This window comes from Patella vulgata, chromosome 1 (genome assembly GCF_932274485.2).
Source record: "Patella vulgata chromosome 1, xgPatVulg1.2, whole genome shotgun sequence".
In the NCBI taxonomy this organism is placed as follows: domain Eukaryota; kingdom Metazoa; phylum Mollusca; class Gastropoda; family Patellidae; genus Patella; species Patella vulgata.
In genome coordinates this window covers 33,699,258-33,717,698 of record NC_065879.2, presented here as the reverse complement: position 1 = coordinate 33,717,698, position 18,441 = coordinate 33,699,258, and the positions used below count along the sequence as shown (strand labels likewise).

General features: G+C 30.5%; 1 protein-coding gene across 1 annotated transcript in view; it reads right to left on the bottom strand.

The window, feature by feature from the left end:
* Positions 1-2,169: 2,169 nt before the first annotated feature.
* The window catches only part of LOC126819317 (glypican-5), a 76,354-nt gene continuing 60,082 nt past the window's right edge, over positions 2,170-18,441 (bottom strand). The window contains exons 5-7 of the mRNA XM_050547307.2: positions 9,093-9,219; positions 7,694-7,859; positions 2,170-5,968 (exon numbers count right to left, since the gene is read on the bottom strand). Coding sequence (XP_050403264.1) covers positions 5,841-5,968; positions 7,694-7,859; positions 9,093-9,219 — 421 coding nt within the window. The 3' untranslated portion in view covers positions 2,170-5,840. The remainder of the gene's footprint in view (positions 5,969-7,693; positions 7,860-9,092; positions 9,220-18,441) is intronic.

Here is an 18,441-nt window from a genome sequence, read left to right as displayed (position 1 = left end):
AAAGGATACACATTTTTTATACGCCCACATTTCCTTCATGAAACTTGAAATACATGTTTACAATCCAAACATCTTGGTTCCTTTCAAAATTCGCGCATATCAGATCCTAACTTTCTGAATTATGGCACTTGACTGTACGTAAAATCACGCTTTTAGCTTGTGGTCATTCTAGAGGTAACAATTTTTATCTTATTAAAAATCATATCATCGTTACACCCTAATGATGGCCGAGTTCGAAATTTCATGAAAATCTGGCCAAAATTGCTGGATAAAATGGACACCCCTCGTTCTCAAATAGCGTAAATAAATAGTATATTAAGGTTGTGGACCCTCTAGAGGACACAATTTTGATGAAACTTGAAATAAATATTTATAACCTAAAGATCTTGGCTCCTCTCGATATTCATGCATATCGGATTATAACTTCCTGAATTATGGCCCTTGATTGTACAAAAAATCGTGTTTTTAGCCTCGAGGTCACAATTTTATCTAATTTAAAAAAAAGTTTGAATATATCACCATTACACCCTAATGATGGTTGAGTTCGAATTTCGTGAAAATATGGACAACATGGACACTCCTTGTATGCAAATATGGTGCATCAAGGTTGTGGACCCTTTAAGGCCACAATTTTGATCCGATTTTGATTAAAATTTGAAATACATGTCAATAATCCACAGAATTTGCTTCCTTTTGATATTTGCGCATATCAGATCGTAACTTCCTTGATTGTACAAAAAATCACGTTTTAGCTTGTCCCTCTAGAGTTGACAATTAAAAAGGTTTGAATATTTCACAGTTACACCCTAGTGACGGCTCGAATTTCAGACCAATAATGCTGAACAAAATGGCCACCCCTCGTATGCAAATAGTGTAAATATATGGTTTATCAAGGTTGTGGACCATCTAGAAGTCACATTTTTGAAACTTAAAATATATCCTTACAACCCAAAGATCTTGGTTCCTGTCCAGATAAATGAAATGAAATGGGGTTTAACGTCCTCCTGTTTTGCTCCGAACTGGGCTAATAGACGGGCATACGCCATATCGAATTCCAACTGTCAAGGGATCTTTTATGTGCACGCCAATATGTACATGGGACCTCTGTTTTTTGTATCATCCGAATGACTAGACAGCTGTCCTTGTCAGGCATTCCGTTTTGCATCACTGACAAGGGGGAACCACACCGGAAAATCTGGATTAACTTTCTCAGCCAATGCAGGGAACGAACACCCAACCTCCAGGCTAGCGAGCCAGCGTCTTACCCACTTAGCCACTGTGACCCCCCTGTCATGCATATATTGGATTGTAACTTCCTAAATTATGGCCCTTGGTTGTACGAAAAATTGCTTTTTGGTTAGCTTGTTCTCTATCCATCTCTTGCAAAATGTGGGTGTATCCTGCCTGGCAGTCGCTGGTTTTTTTAAGTTATGGTTACTTCCATTCCCCAGACCTATGTCATTAATGGCAAATTTTGCTTCAGAAAACAGGGTTAATCTGTAGCAAATTTTTGTGTACAACATGCCTATTGTTATGCATACATTTTTGTTTTGTCAACACTTTAATTGAGTCAAAATTCAAATGTTTGTTTTCAAAGTAAAATATACAGTTTAGAATTGCATCAATATTTTCCTTGTGACATAAGATGGCTAAGCAGTCAAAAAAACTGTCAGCTAATGCATTTTTGGCATGATGTTGGTTACAAGTCTAGTGAAAACAATTATGATAGTACTATATGGACCATGAACTGAACATGACATCATCACCATCTTGGAATCTGTCAATCAATGCATAAGCAGTCTCTACTTTTGTCACAGAAATAGGATTTTTCAAAGAGTGTCATCCCTAAGAAGAATAACGAAATGCTTGGGGCACAGTTAATGTTCCAAAAATGGTCCTAATAGTCCAATGCAAGTAACAGTTGAAATTTGTCAAAATTACCAAGCCGTATTTCATGAAAATAACTACTTATAGCAACATATGGGTGTAAAATACCATTCCATCATAGATCTACTAAAAGTTCTTTGAAAAACGGGGGACAAAAACAACAGGAAATTTATTTGTATAATGAAATATTTTAATATCATTTAAGATACATTATACAAAAAGATAAACAAATAAAAATGATCTTTTAGATTTCCATATGAAAGACATATTAATAATGGAAATAAGGATAAAAGAAATATGTCATCTTTTTTTTATAATCCTCTAAAAATTAAAATCTGCTATTTAAATAAGCATTTTATTTTTTTCAATTGGAAATCATTATTAAAAACCTAAAACTTTCAAAAACCAGGGATTTAATTTGCCAGAAAATTTTAAAAACCTATATATTTCCATATATATATGATGTTATGAATAAAGACATTAATAGTAAGAAATTATCGTTTGGGTGTAATAAATGTTGTAATCATTACTATATTTAATAAGTATTATAGGGACATTATTATCGCTAATTAAAGCCAATTTATACATAGTTTACACAGTGAATGATATTTAATACATGAACAATTATATGCATTGGAGAAAAAAAAAAATCATATACAAGTTAAAGGGAGTCTAACTATTATTAAATCTATTCACAATAGGCTTTAAAATGTACAGCATTAAAAACATAACTTTGAGTTACAAAATATAAACATGAAACACACACAGAGAAAAAAAGTCAGTTTGATTTCTGTTGAAAGAAATTCTCAGAACAGTAGAGGATGTCTTAGAGTGTCATATCTTTGTATAAAATGATCTCTTTCTTAAATTCTAAAGACAACCCTCCCATTACAACACTAACATCCTCACCAAAAGTTTTAACACTCTGACTAACCCAGATGCTTTTCACTCAATCAGGATATTGTGAATAATTTAAAAGTTTGATAAAACTGATCCAGCCTAGGTCAAAGTTAACAAGACAACTGGTTTAATAGTAGAATGCAGTTCTTCTGAGTTTTGTTTTTATTACACAAACATCTCGTCAATTTGTATTTATTATAATTATACATGTATATTTAATTTTCTTTTTCTGATGTCTGTATGATAAAATACTCACATAATTCTTTCACCTTCAATCTTATTCTCATGAAGTTAAAACTAATTTTAACAATTAATTACAAATATTAAATGTCAAATACTGTCATCTGTTTTGGAAGTGAGGATGCCATACACTACGGAATTCAAATTAACTTTTTTGATGTCGAAGTACTTGGCACAGTAAACACACAATTTAATTTATACAAGATGACTCCATACATTTTATACAAATATATATATATATATAATAATAATAATAATAATAATAAAATCTATATGTACCTAAGAATTCTTTTACACAAGCTTTAAAAGCTTGTTTTTCTCATAATTCTTCAGCACCACAATCACATCAAATCCTGCTCTCAATTTCAAAGGTAATAGACAATGCAACATTTATCTACATGACCATTACTCATAAAATTACTCATAAATGTAGATAAATCTTAAGCAATCTATTCTGTCTTAATCATAGTCATGTACAAAAACTTTATCTACAAAATTATATAATTGTAGCTCAAAAATCTGTACAATTTTACTCTTGCAGTGTATCATAGTTTCAATATGGGCTAACTAACAATGACATTGCTGAAAGCGTTAACCTATTCCCGAACAATAATGAGGGCTGAAAAAAACGACAATTTCGTAGACATGAACGCCCTATTTCTGCACACGTATTAAGGCTAAAACTAAATTAACTCTGGGGGATTAAAGAACATATAAACACTAATTAGCTCCAATAAATAATACCGCCCTATAAAAGTTCAGGTCAATTTAAGACTTTTGGAGTTACCTCCCCTTATTCAATAACATGGAGCTCAATGTAGTTAACTCAAAGCCCCATTCAAAACATAAAACAATATAATTAATTAATTAGATATAATGTACATATAAAACATCATCATCACTTAAATACAACTTGAACCATTAATTTGTTCACTGGTAGGATTCTGTTGTTTTGATTTATTAAATTTGACAAATCTGGGATAGGAAATTCCTTTAGTATCAAAAACTTTTAAAATTATTTACATACAATACGAATTGTTTCTAAAATTTAATGTTCAAAAAAAATATCTTCACAGTTTCCAAATATTCCATAGTTTTTATTATTTTTTCCTATCCTAGGTTTGGCCCGAATAAATTGATGATTGAAAATTACAATTATCGATGATAAAGAGCCTACGAATAATAACAGCTATCTATTGCTCTTACACATACTAGCTAAAATGAGTCGATAAGCAAAATGATCACATTTTTAAAATGAAAAACTATTTACAAATGATTATTTATATTTTATATCACAACTTCAAAACTTTGATTTCTACACAAAAACCACAATGGATCATTAATAGTATTTCTTTGAATCTTTTTAAATGGGAAATTATTAATGCTGTGGCCCTATTTAATGTAAACTTGCATTTGAATTGATTTTAAGAACACACCAAGATTGCAAGTATTCAAATAACTCACTAAGTAATCAATTCAATACGATTTTGTTCACAAAAATAGGTCTACATATCTCAATACATGGGGCTTCGTTCATAAAAATTGAATTTTTTTTTTTTTTTTTTTTTGTGAAGAAATCAAAATATCTTAAGTTCTATGCACCATCAATACCTTGGCTTGTTTGGGTTTTTTTTAAAAAGAAAATCATTACAATAAAGCTTCAAAAATTAATGAACTGTTTTCATCAAAATGTTTACAAAGTTGGAGTAAAACTAAAAAAAAAAAAAGGAAAGGAAAAACCAAATCAGCAATGATTTGTCAAAAAAATCAAACACTACAGCAATAATCAAATTAAAACATCAATTGAACAAATGAAAGCTAATTATAATGTAAGTATTGGTTGAAATATTAAAGTCTGAGATGAATTGTTGCACGGTAAAATGACTATGTTTACTACTTCTACGTCTTGTAATCTGTGAGGTATATCAAGTTATAAAACAACAAAAATAAGACTAAAATGATAAGACTAAATGTATGGATTTTAAAAGATATTTGGATAGATGAATTCCCTACTAAATAAAAACATACCAGTTTAAATACACAAACTAACTCCCCGATGCCAAAAAAACGAAAAGAGATAGATTTAAAAATGTAGCCTTGTTATAAAAAATACAATGAAGATTCTATACAACCTTAAATCTTTAAAACTTATTAAGATATTGTGCTTTGTGTAACACAAACCACCTTGAAAAAAGATATACAATATACGTTTAAAATATTCAATTAGATGATTCAGGTATGACTTTTTTCTTTCTAGGACATTCGGCATGAAGCCATTTTTTTATCATTTTAAAATCAAGATCAGAGTATAATATACTGGTACTTAGGTGCTGCTTTGAGTGTGGCGACATCACTTGAGGGACTGGATAATGTACATTAATTATATTGTCCAGACAATTTTAAAAACCAGCAATCTATTAACAAATATTTACCCTTTCTTCATAGCCCTATACCTTGAACTTCAATTTGTGCCACCCCATTCTTAATTTTTTTCATATAAAATAAATACTAAGACTGCTTAACTCTACACCTTTCAACTACATCAAATTAGCACTTTCAATAACTTAAAAACAATTTAAAGGCATTTTGTCTAATAAACACATCACTTTCAATTTCTTTCCAACATCACATGTAAAACTTTTCGCAGACATTTCATACCATCTAGCTCAATTTAAAGTGACATGGTCAAAGGACAAAAATAACTTTTTGGATTGCTGTTGTAATAAGGTGTAGTAAAGATCAGCAGACATTCGATGAAATAAAGGTATGAGGCAGGTTGGACAGTTTTTAATTTATACTATACGACATCACTATTAATGTAGGCTGAAAAACAACAATATTGTAAGTAAAAGGAGGGATGGGGAGAAAATGGTAGCTGAACTTTTTGGTTTGTTTTTTGTCGAATCTTTATCCTTGTAGATTGTTGGTGTAGGTGGCGATTCTGAAAAACAAAGAAAGATAATTTTATTGATGTCTTCAAATAAATTTGTCCAACTGGCATCCTTTTAAAATGAGAACTTGCTTCTCTTCTTAGTAAAGTGACAGACTAATGCATGTTTTATAAGGCATGGAAAAAAAACCCTACAAAGTACTGTTTTTTGTTAACAAAACAAAAATTATACCCTATTGTAATGACATTTTGACATATAACCACCTCATTTTATCTTTTCTCTTGGAACTCAGTCACCCTAATTGCAACATAGTCTTTCAATCAGGAATTCATTATTAGCCAATATGAGTTTTTCTCCCCCAAATCAAATGAGAGCCAATAGAGAAGAGTAGAATAATATTCATAGACATGTAAGATAAGAGGATTATTAACTTCTATGGTACACAGAACATGTTTATGAATTATATAACCAACCTAAAAAGTTTATATCATAACAGTAACACATATAAAGGAGAGGTGCTCTGTTTTAAAGGAGATCTGGTGCAGAGATTATATTCTATTAATTGTCTAGTGTGTATACCGTATTTATATATAATTTCAAGTATGCTCAACATAAGTACAGAACAGTTGTTCTGACTACTATTGTTATGAGGGTAACTGTCATCTACTTTAAACAAACTAAGAAGCACACATGTCATAATAGTCTTTCTCGGTATATTCACAGAATAGCTACTATAGCATGGTCTTATTTATAAACAGTGATTGACAGTCACCCTGATGACATCAAAGCCCAAATCTATATCTGTTAAATAAAGACAAAATGACTTGTAGAATGAGTAAAAAAAAAAAAAACTACAACTGATTGTAAAATCCAATAAAAATTCAATATAATTTGAACTCCAAATTCAAAAAATTACATATTAAACAAAGGTAGTTTGCAAGAACAATTTTTAATTTTCCTGCGATAGATTGTTAGGGTATCTTTAATAAAGAAACCAGACAGTTTACACTGGCTACCATTAATAATAATAACCCAGTGGAATAGGATAATTAGACAAATTAAATGGCTGGATAAACGTGATAAGTCACATTATGATAGTTATCATTTTTTTTTTCTTTTAACAACTTTAATTTCAGTAAACTTATTCCTGGACAATAAGCTTTATATGTACTGAGAATATTATTTTTCATTTCTCAGATAAATAGAATTTCCATCAAATTGGATGTTTTCTATAAAAATTCATTAATGAGATTTAAAGATTTCATGCTATGTGTTCTGAAAACATCGATCAGGATCTTTTCGAACATATACACACAATATTTAGATTATGACAGCCTTTCACAAGGAAATAGTATTATTGATAAGAACCTAGATAAACAATATCTTTCCCTTGTCTGATCATCAATAATGGTATAATAATAATAAGTCATATGATGTAACATACAGATAATATGCAAGACTATATAATATGGGGTTCAATTTTATCGGAGCCAGACCCAGACAAGGTATGGTGGATTTATTGGGACCCAATGTAAATGGGTTTAATGTTACATTTTGAATATTCAGACAATGTCATTCACTAATCAACTTAGGAAAAACGGCTAATGAATACAATATGGACAATCCAAAATGATTTAGCAGTTATCCACATGAACCAAGCACAAGACCACATCCCTCTTAGTGCAATTGGTCTTCAGTATATTATTGAATAAGGTATCTTCCTGAGGATTTAATTATATAAAATAAACACTGAATAATAAGTGAAAGTAGTATACCTGTAGATGGAACAGAATAACCACTACCACTGCCAGATGATCCATATAAATCTTCATCATCAGTTATAAATATAGTCTGATGATCTCCACTATTATATGTCATATCTTTATAATCTATAGGATCATCACCAAGCATTATATCACGACTTAACATACTGCTTATATTCTGAAAAATAAAATATCATTCAGTATTACATAATGATGTCTCAAAGGCGCCTGAAAAGTATGGTAGACTCGGAGGCCCTCAAAGAAATTAATGTTCTCGCATAGTTTGGGAGACCTTTTCTGTCTTGGATTTATGACATTTTTAATAAATTGGTAAGCAAAGCAGCCTCTGAAGGTTTGTTACTCAAGATATACAGTACAAAGCACCATTTACAGTCAGTTTACAAACAATTTCTCGCAGCCTTGGCCAAAGGACATCCCCCTCCCTTTTTGTAACCCATTCAGGGATGGAACAGATTGATCGAGTCTAGTAATAACAGGTTTAACTCATAACTTAAAAGGAAAGAAAACATGAAGAATCAATATCACATTAATAGTAATCTCTTTCTTATCTCTCTACAGTCTTTATATATAAACGTATCCTTAGTAACAGTTACCCTTACTAAATTACCTGTACTAATAATACTCATGTAATGGAAAACTGGAAGTTTTGTTCAAAATTATCCAACTGTAACTTACGCACATATTTCGATGAGTGTCAAGGGATTTAAGTTATGAATCCTATATCAGCTTGAACCAACTATTGTATACAAATTGATTAATTAATAAAACTGTGATTTTGTCATCATCAATAGTAGGCCTACTTAGTTGTAATGATCATTAGGCTACTACGGAAAAATAAGTTCATTGAGAACAAGTCTAATGAATATTCCATAAAGAAAATCTGTTTTATATTAGTATAGTAGTTGCAGTACATGGATATAATTTCCCACAATTAAATATAATTACAATATAAATGACAAACTACAGATCTTATCATTTCAATGTATCATTTAGTGCCTGATCTGGATGTACAATTTTGAGAATATGGCATAGATTTATATCAATATCACGATCTTAGTACTAATTTTCAAACACCAGAGGAGCTACAGCACACTTCTTCAAGTCTTTTTATATTTATAAATTAACAGTGTGTTGTAACCTCTTACAGGGGATTTTTTTCAGGGAATTTTTTGAAAATATAAACCAACAGGGTGTTGTAACCATGTACAGGGGATCTTTTAAAAAATATAATATAAACTAACTAACTGAATGTTGTAACTTCATACTGGGGATTTTTTTTAAATAATATACTATTACTAGAAATCAATGACAAAGTTCTTTGGAAAATAGGTACTGAATTTTAATCAGAGCTATGTTTCTACAATGATTCTCTTGAATAATTAATACTTACAACTCGTAGTTGTGTAAGTTTATCTTTCAATGCAAGTAAACTAGGTAGTGTATTAACAGCTACTTTAACTTCTCGATTCGACTTGGCTTGACTGATAAAATTAGCTTCTGGTACTTCTGTTATATATCTGAAATAGATCAAAATTGAACTCTGTTTAATTTGACATCAAGTTTTGAATCAATATGCATACAACAGTTTCCTAAAGATTCTACATTTCTGTACAAAAGAACGGTTTATTTTTAATATAATACATCCATTGGCCTATTGATTTTTTTCTCAACACAGATTGTAGACAGTGGCCATTCATTTCAAGACTGTTTTTCTCTTAGTTCATGTCTCGCAATTATAGTTAATGACAAAGTGAGAAAGATTAAATACAGACAAGATATTCTTATATGGAGTACTTATGTGCAGGATTTGTACCATATAGACAACTAATGGTTTTCTACATTTTTTACACTCTACTATCCATATAAATGTCATTATGTCATTAGTGCCCCTATAGACTCTAGCTTATTTTTTACATTGGTGGGCATAATGCACAAGGCTACTTACGCTAACACTTTTTTGCCACTTGCCTAAGTTAATGCTATTTGTTAATTTGGTTAAAAGCTTTGCATTCACTTTGATAATTGTACTTTATGCTCTGTATTTGTTTGTTTCTCTATGTTTTGTTGTGCAGTTTCCCTGCATTAGCTATTTATAGGTAGTACATATTGTAGGACAGTGATGTAGATTTGGGTGATTTTTTTTGTCTTTAACTGAAAGATTTGTTAGGATGTTGATAATATGTATAGCCACAGATGATTTAGTACATGTAAATATATGTAGATATTTTATAAGAAATAAATGATGTTTTTTCTGTGAATGAAATGATTTGGTCCATCCACCATATTTTGTTGATACAGTTGATATTTTGTTGAAGATAAATAGAGAATTATAAATATATGGCTGGCTAGTCACCATCTGTACACACAGAATATATAAGTTTGCCAATCTCAGTCTTGTGTTTAATTCTACAGTGCCAAACACAACATAGTTATACAGATACCAGTAGCGCATATGTTTTCATCTAAATAAAACAGTTCCTATTAAATCAAGCGTTATTGATCAAGCTTGCCCTTTCCTTTTCTGTATATATGCTACATGACCGGCCAACTCAAGCATGTGAGTCTTTAACAAGAAATCTATTTTCATTAAATTAATTTTTACATTTTAAGCCAACACCTCAGCAAGGATCCCAAAACAAAATTCCACAAAATATGAACATTCTCTTCATTCCCTTGATTGTTTTTGCCAAAGAAAATTATTTTGGATAGATATGTGTGTTTTTTTGTTGCTGAAGATGTCAGAACAAATAGAGAGGATAAAAGAATACGATATCATTTCCAGGACAACCTGTCAACAACATTCACCTGCATTAGTTCAACTACTGAGTATATATCTCCCTTATCACTACACATGATAAAATCAATTTCAGTGGGATAAAAAAAATTCTACTTCCGAAAAACAAGTGTTCCAAAGGTAGTAAATTCTAATTAGATGACAACAGTCATTTACAGAACTTCCAGTAATGCCTAAAGATTTGAAGAGACTGTTTAAAACCAATAAATATTCATAATATGTCATTGATAATTATATTGATCTCCATTTTGAAGTTATTTTAATACAACTCAAAATTATCATGGTTAGTGTGTTTTCTAGATCACATGTTTGGAGGGCCTTTCTATGTCCATTTCAGCTTTCTATTTTTCTTTAATCACTGAAGAAATTTTGATAATAAAAGCTTGTTGCATTGCTAAAAAGGAATATTTCATCCATAGAATACTATGATACTAATATTTCATCCTTAGTTCAAGATAGAAATTTTAAGTACACCATACTAATTAAGTGCTACAAACATGTGAGTGAATTCATTATTCAAATAAAAAATTTACAAGCAAGCACCATTTTATCCACCCTTTTATTCCAAGTCAATTTTCCATGTTTTTTAATTAATGACCAATCATGACATCAATGACCATCATTCAATAAGATACCGTTGTTGTCATATTGAAGGTGTAGATGAACAGTAAATGCAACAAGAAGAGATTAATGAGTCAATTACAGAGGTTGGGGTCTTAATGGTCAACAGTAATGAATATAGGTGCTATATGTAATTAATCTAAATGAGATCTGTGAACAGTTGGTCAGGTTATCTATAATGACTTTTACCAGATACTGGGATTGTTGTTACTAATAGAACTATAATAATGAATTTCAACACAGATATAGAGATTGTATTGTAGAACAACTAAAGCTCATTCATTATAAAGTAATCTTGAAGTTCCTCTTGCTCTCATCTCTGAAGTCCTCAAGCAAAATTATATATCCAAAATAATGTATAAGAGGGTTAAATTTCCTGTGTAGGACACCTTCCCATGCGGAATATGAAAAAGAGAATTCTGCTGCATTTTATTCCATATTTCTATTTGATGACAATATCTGATAAGATAATTTAATTCTTTTTATTTACATTATTTACACATTAATAAATAAAGCCGCTACATAGTATGATCCAGGATAAAATTTGACGTAAAGAGACAATTTATTGAAGATGTTAATCTGGTAGACAAACAGTTATTTCCCTAACAATTATACAAAGAGGAAATGACATAACTGCGCCAGATTTTCTCATATTCTTTTTGTAGTTCACCGCATTGCTATCAAAATCAATATGATTTCTTGGAATGGCGAGTCTTAGCATTAATATATACGCCAACCTTGTCTGTTGTCTTATATAAGAAAGGATAGCCAGTGATGGAATACATTATTATGACTAGCCTGTATTGAAGTGAATAAAACAGCTCTATTCATTCACTGATTTAATAAAGACCCGTGTCAGACCTAATCTCATTCCTAAATTAATAAAGTTTGAATGATGTTGAGTTGAAACAGGAATATTGACTCATGATCACGTTCTTTGTAAAAAAAAAAAAGAAAGTGGTGATTTGTTATTTAGAAAATTAGTGATAAATCACGATTTTATGACCCTGTATGATTCTTACATAATTCATACTACAAAAGATTTAATAAATACATCAGGGAATGTGTCAATCATATTGTTAAGTCATTGTTATCAATGACAATATGAATAGAAATAATGATTAAAAAACCGGAATCTGAATGTGATAAACCAAAAATTAATAAGTTCATTGAGTATATCTTCATTCCAGGAAAGGTGTCCTCTCCTGTTAAATAAATCTTGACTTTTTTAAATATCCAAATGTTTCAGAGTAACAGCTGTTATAATGTTGATTTATTAAATTAACAGGACACAATTCTATGGAATACAATTACTGTTGATTACTAAGTCACATTTCATCTAGGGTTCTCGAGTCTTTATCAAGCCAATTATATTTATTATAAGTAACCCCAAAAACATTTGATAACATCCATTGTTACATTAGGTTCAAAATCATAATGAAAGTCAATGAATGAAGACAGTGATATGAATTTCTGGAAATATGCTGACAAGATGTTAAATACCATTCCATTCCTTTTATTTTATTTCAGGCATAGGAAGGACCTGGAGAAAACCCATGAGGAGACAGAAAGGAATTGAGTGTGATATCAACACTTCAATTCCAGATAAGTACATTTATTTCTATGGTTACATGTGCAATATGAGGAGAAAAATTGATTTCAACAGCAGTCTTGGAATTCCATCTGTCAAGGGATCTTTTAAATATATTACTAATTTGTACCCAGCACCTGGGTATGTGATCCCATCAGATGTCACCCTAACAAAATTCAAATTGCTGTTATCTACATGAATATAATTATTATGTGAGTTCAAGAAGACTAACACCTCCCATAACCACCATATTAATCCAATATTGAGCCCTCTCTTCCAGCAGTTACCACCCTTCTTTTTATTATTACTTCAAATTCAATAATGCTTGTGTGAAGAATAGTCACGTTTATAATTAAAGATTACTCTCATCTCATTGAACAGTCTATACATCCGATCATTCGCATAAGTGCTTATTTTGCCAGACAAACACAAAAAACAATCAATACAAAAGAAGTTTTTTCATCGTCTGTAAATCAAGAGCTTAATCAATGAAACAAAATATGAACTATTGCTGCTAGGTGTTGACACGATGCCAAACCATTGGAAATTAGTTGAAACCTACTGATTATTTCATTAAACGCAAGTGGTCTGGTATTACATATAAGCATACAATTCAATAAAATTATGGAAAAAAACACAAGCCATCTGTAATTATCAATGACTGGATGCGGTTAAGGTTTACATGGTAAATATTTCTTGATACTGTAACAATACAACTTAGTATTTGTACTAATGTAACTCTATTATACTTTCACGTCTGCTCAAACATAGACTCAACTTTTGTCCTTTACCCAGACACCGTCTAGAAACACAAATATAGATTAATATATATTAACAATAATCGATTTTAATTCTGTTTCGATTTCTCTTACATTTCTTTCAATCACCACAGTACTTGTTTGGTCTAGTATACCATGAACCTTGAAAATTGGATTTTGTCAAAAAAAAAGAAAGAAAAAAAAAAGAAAAAAAAGTTGAGATTCCTTTGTTTTCCTTATATAAAAAAAACACCCAACAAGTCTCATATCTTAGATTCCAATTGATATTCCACTTTGAATGAAGACCATATGTAGCCTATATTTTTGAAATGGTTATATCTAAGCTGTTTATACAGATCTATAAGTTTGACCTGTTCAAGGTATCATATATTGGATACAGGATATTTTTCTAGTGGACAGACAGGTAATTTAATCCTTATCATCATCTACATATTTAACTTGCCACAGGCATATTGATCCTCACTTAATTTACTGATAAACATATCTGTGTATAAGACATATGCTGGGGATTGCCTCCAATAAAACAAGGGTGACTAGTTCACTATCAGATACAAAATGCTGAGAGTTTTGTCAATGAAGAATTTATTATTCTGTTCTGCTCAAGTGTTGGTTATATTTTCTCAATTTCTGTCCACTAATCATTTAGCTTACGCCATAAACTGGTTGCTTTTCGATTTAGAAGCTTATTTTATAAAAAAAATGAGCAATCAAGAAGAGTAAAGACTCCATAATACATTCAAGATTGTTCTCGTAAATTCAAATTTGCACAAGTACAACATTGCGTGTAGAAGTCATGTAATGGGGTTCTAGAAGGTGCCAAAGTGGAGAAAGTTTAAATAGCCTAACAACAAAAAATATACAAGAAGCAGTAACTGTAAATGTGGTAACAAATCATTCAATGTATCATCTAATAGAGAAAATGGTTAACCAAAATGTAAACTGTTTTGTGAATCTATCTTGTCTTTAAGCTTATAGTTAAACGCCTCATCAGTCATCACTCAAACTCCTGTATCTATTATCATCATAGTTATCTGCCCCTTACTAATCTCATTTACACCTTAATGAAGAAAACATCTTTTACCATCAACACACAAATCTTTATACTTCTTCATATATAATTCACTGTCTGTTTTCTAGGGCGACTTGCCCTCATTAAGAAAAAGGTCAATTATAAACGAAAGTGAAAGGCAGGTTTACCACATTTTGTCTTCCTGATACAAATCGCAAAAAAATAAATTATTCACCTTTTTCTCAACTAATAACCTTATTTGACTTTATACCAAGATATTGTTTGTGAGGATTAATTTATAATTTATTTCTTATTCGTGTGTTCAGTGCAGCAGATACTTTCTTTTTCAAGCAATTGCATTCTCATATTAAAAATCAATATTTCGACTGGTTGCAAATCAAGTGTGTAGTATTGAAGGCATTGTATCGATTATTAAAAATATATTCAACTCAACATCAAAAACCAGTACTGGTCTTGATGTTTTTATGTAAATGATTAGGCGGAATCAAATAGAATTTTAGTATAGGGCTTGATATACTAATTGGAATTGGGTTTAATGTCTTTTCAATGTATTAAACTAAGTCATTCTAAAACAGACATCTGGTAAATTTATTTTTATTGTTATGTGTGCAATGCTAGGGAAATAATGCCTGGACAGCTTCTTTACCAACTAGCATACTCTTCATCCGAAATTGCAACTACCAGGAGATATTTTACCATCCTATCAAAATAATATCCATACTTATCTCGTCAGCCCAAGCAAATTATTCTTAAATGCAGTCTCGTACCTTTTAGATCTCTATTATTTTCTTAATATATTTTTTGCCTATGTGTATAAATAATGTTAAACTTTTATATCACCTTTGACACTCCTATAACATCATATACTCAAATAAATATCATTATAATTATGGGAAGTTTGCATCAACTGAAGTTATTTTTTAATTTTTTTTTTATACAAGTGGTGAAATTGAATCGTAATATATCACCCACTGTGAAACACAAGGGTGGGACAAATATATTCAATTATTCCTTCATTTTATAATAATTTATTTGCATTTAACCTTTAACTAAATATTGACCTTTCAATTGTCTGTTATTACGATGACATTTTGTTAACATTTTCCATCAAACATACCATTATATTAAATAGAGATATTTCATAATGTAAAGTTACCAAGTGTGATCACTGGAGATAAACTCTACATTATAAATAAACATAGGTTTCCCGATAACAAAGCATACTTTCACAGCAGATAAGTTTTCCACAAAAGTTGTGGTGAAGTGAAAATTTTGATAATTAGCAAAATTAATCATGGACCTAAGGTCCATGGTATAATATCAATTGCATATTAACAAGATTCTAATTCTATAAGATAATCAAGAATTCAATAGGATTTTTTGTTTCACTGATCTACAAATTTCAAGTAGATAAGGTGATAGAGCACTTTAAAAAATATAAAAAATAAACAAGGGTCATATAACTGTAGAATTTAGAAAAATCGTTGAAATTCTACAAAGTGATCAAAGGTAATAACTCTGAAAGTTATTAACAGATTCAATAGTGGTTTTCATCCCACCAGACGAACAAGGGCGACAGAAACATATTTCAATGTGGGCGTATAAAGACAAATCACAGATACTAATAACAGATCAGAATGAAAGATACAAATCTAAAGTCTGAGATTTGGAGGTAATCATTGATAACAATTTCAGTTTGTCACTTTTTACCAAATGGACTCTAAAAGCCTTAAAAGTAACCAAAGACAAAAATCTCCTATCAACTCCAGTCAAAGTTCAATCTTTTTCCTTAATGATATTTATACAGTCATTTCAATTTGAGCCCAGACATATCAGCAGCTGTCATGCTTAAAGACAGAACTGAGGGTACACTCAATGTGGACCAATGTCCTTCACATAGAATTCTATATTTAACGGTATCATCATGTTTAAAGATAGAAATAAAGTCTAATATCAAGACACAATAGAGACTAATGGTTGAACTTCTACAGACAGATATTTGTGGTATGTGGGTGTTAAGGTCATGTGACAGCTGTAAGATGTTCAGCGGCTACCAGAGATCGGGTAAATATAGGACAAGGTACAAAAGGTACATCACCCCTCCCCCCTCCTCCTTATATCTACCTTCAATAAACACCTGTCAACTACAGGTCACACCTTTCTTTTTATCATTATTATAGGTACAAATAATGCTCTAATGACTTATATTCCCACCATGAATATAGATACGTTTACAAACAGATGATAAAATATAATGATACGCAAACTGATGTTACAATTTAATGATGCAAAAACTGATGTTAAAATGTGCAATTCAAAACTGATGGTAAAATGTATTATTTAGTACAATATTGTTTGTAAAATTGTTAATTTGATACAAAAAATGATGGTAAAATGTGCAATTCAACAAAACTGGTGGTAAATCTTTAATTTAGTACAATAGTTGTTTGTAAAATTGTTAATTTAATACAAAAACTGATGTTTTATTAACTGAAAGTTTTTTTTATGACTACATTCAATATCCTACATAATTGCCTCACAAATTAGGCAATATTTTCTTTAAAGACCTTAAAAGAATTTATTTGTGCTAAAATTCAGCTTTTAAAACACCTAATTTAATTTCACTTGAAACTTGAATTTCTGCTTCACAATTCATTGTTAACATACATTCATAAGAAAAACAACTCTTGGTTTATACTGTTCAAATTCTAAACAGTTTACCATGAATATAATCACTGGATTATCGCAAAAACAGCTACAGAAAACATTGTAACATGACAAAAATGAGTTTAAAATTGCTTAATAAAGCTTTGAACTACAAGTTTTACATAAAAACAGATAACGCTATGATAATTATTAGCAGATGCTCAAACCATTTCAAGTTCAAAAGACTGTTTCAAAGTTTTTACAAAGTCATCTAATGTAATAATGCTGAGCACATGCACAGTGCATACAGAGAGAAAATCACTTAAAGGAACTCAACTACCAACATCCTGGTACAAACTTTGTCTTAAATAAAGTGATAAATTTTGCACCAAAAAATACATCTCCAATCAGATGGAATTTTTCTCAGACATTGAAATTTATGAGCATATGAATTCGTAATCTGAAATGAAATCTTGTTTTAAGCTTACTTCCCAGTGAGAGAGTTTAAATCATTTAATGAATAGGCGTCACCGTCGGTCATGGGAGTTTTAAACTATTACTAAAGCTGTTTGTACCCACTCTGATATAATCATGGTGCAATAACACACATAAATATTATGAGGTCAGTGAAATATCCTGAAAGGACAATTATTATCCATAACATTTTGCTAAGGACCTTTAAATATAATATCCACCCTGTTGAACATATCATAAATAATGAAAACAAAAGATAGCTTTGTGGTATAGTTTTTTCAGCTATTGTGTCAGGTAATAATTTAAAATAAATGTGACCCACCAGCTAGCGGTCTACAGCTTGGATGAATCAAGTCTGGAATTTTGGAAAAGAGTTTACTGTGTTTCGAGAGTAAAAGCTTTTTGTTATAAAAAACGCATTAAAATTCTTTAATCACCTCTTTCCTGTAAACATAGTTTATTATGAGAGGTGCGTGACACATTTCAATGTAACATGCAAAACCCAATGACACTGTTCGAACTCGGTTAAAATTGGTCACTTTCACAGACATTTTATACCATGAAAATAAATAGTATGGCTACTAATTGTTGAATATAATTTTGTTTATATGAAATTTGTTGAATTACACAATGAACACTGGCAAGGTAATTGACATTATGCAATATGGCTTTAAGCTGAAAGGAAACATCTGGCTTCAAAAACATCAAAGAAATTGCATTTAAAAAAAATTCTTCAATATCACACTGACATTTATGCCTTGTGAGTAAATTACAACAATATTTTTAGGTAACATATGGATGTTC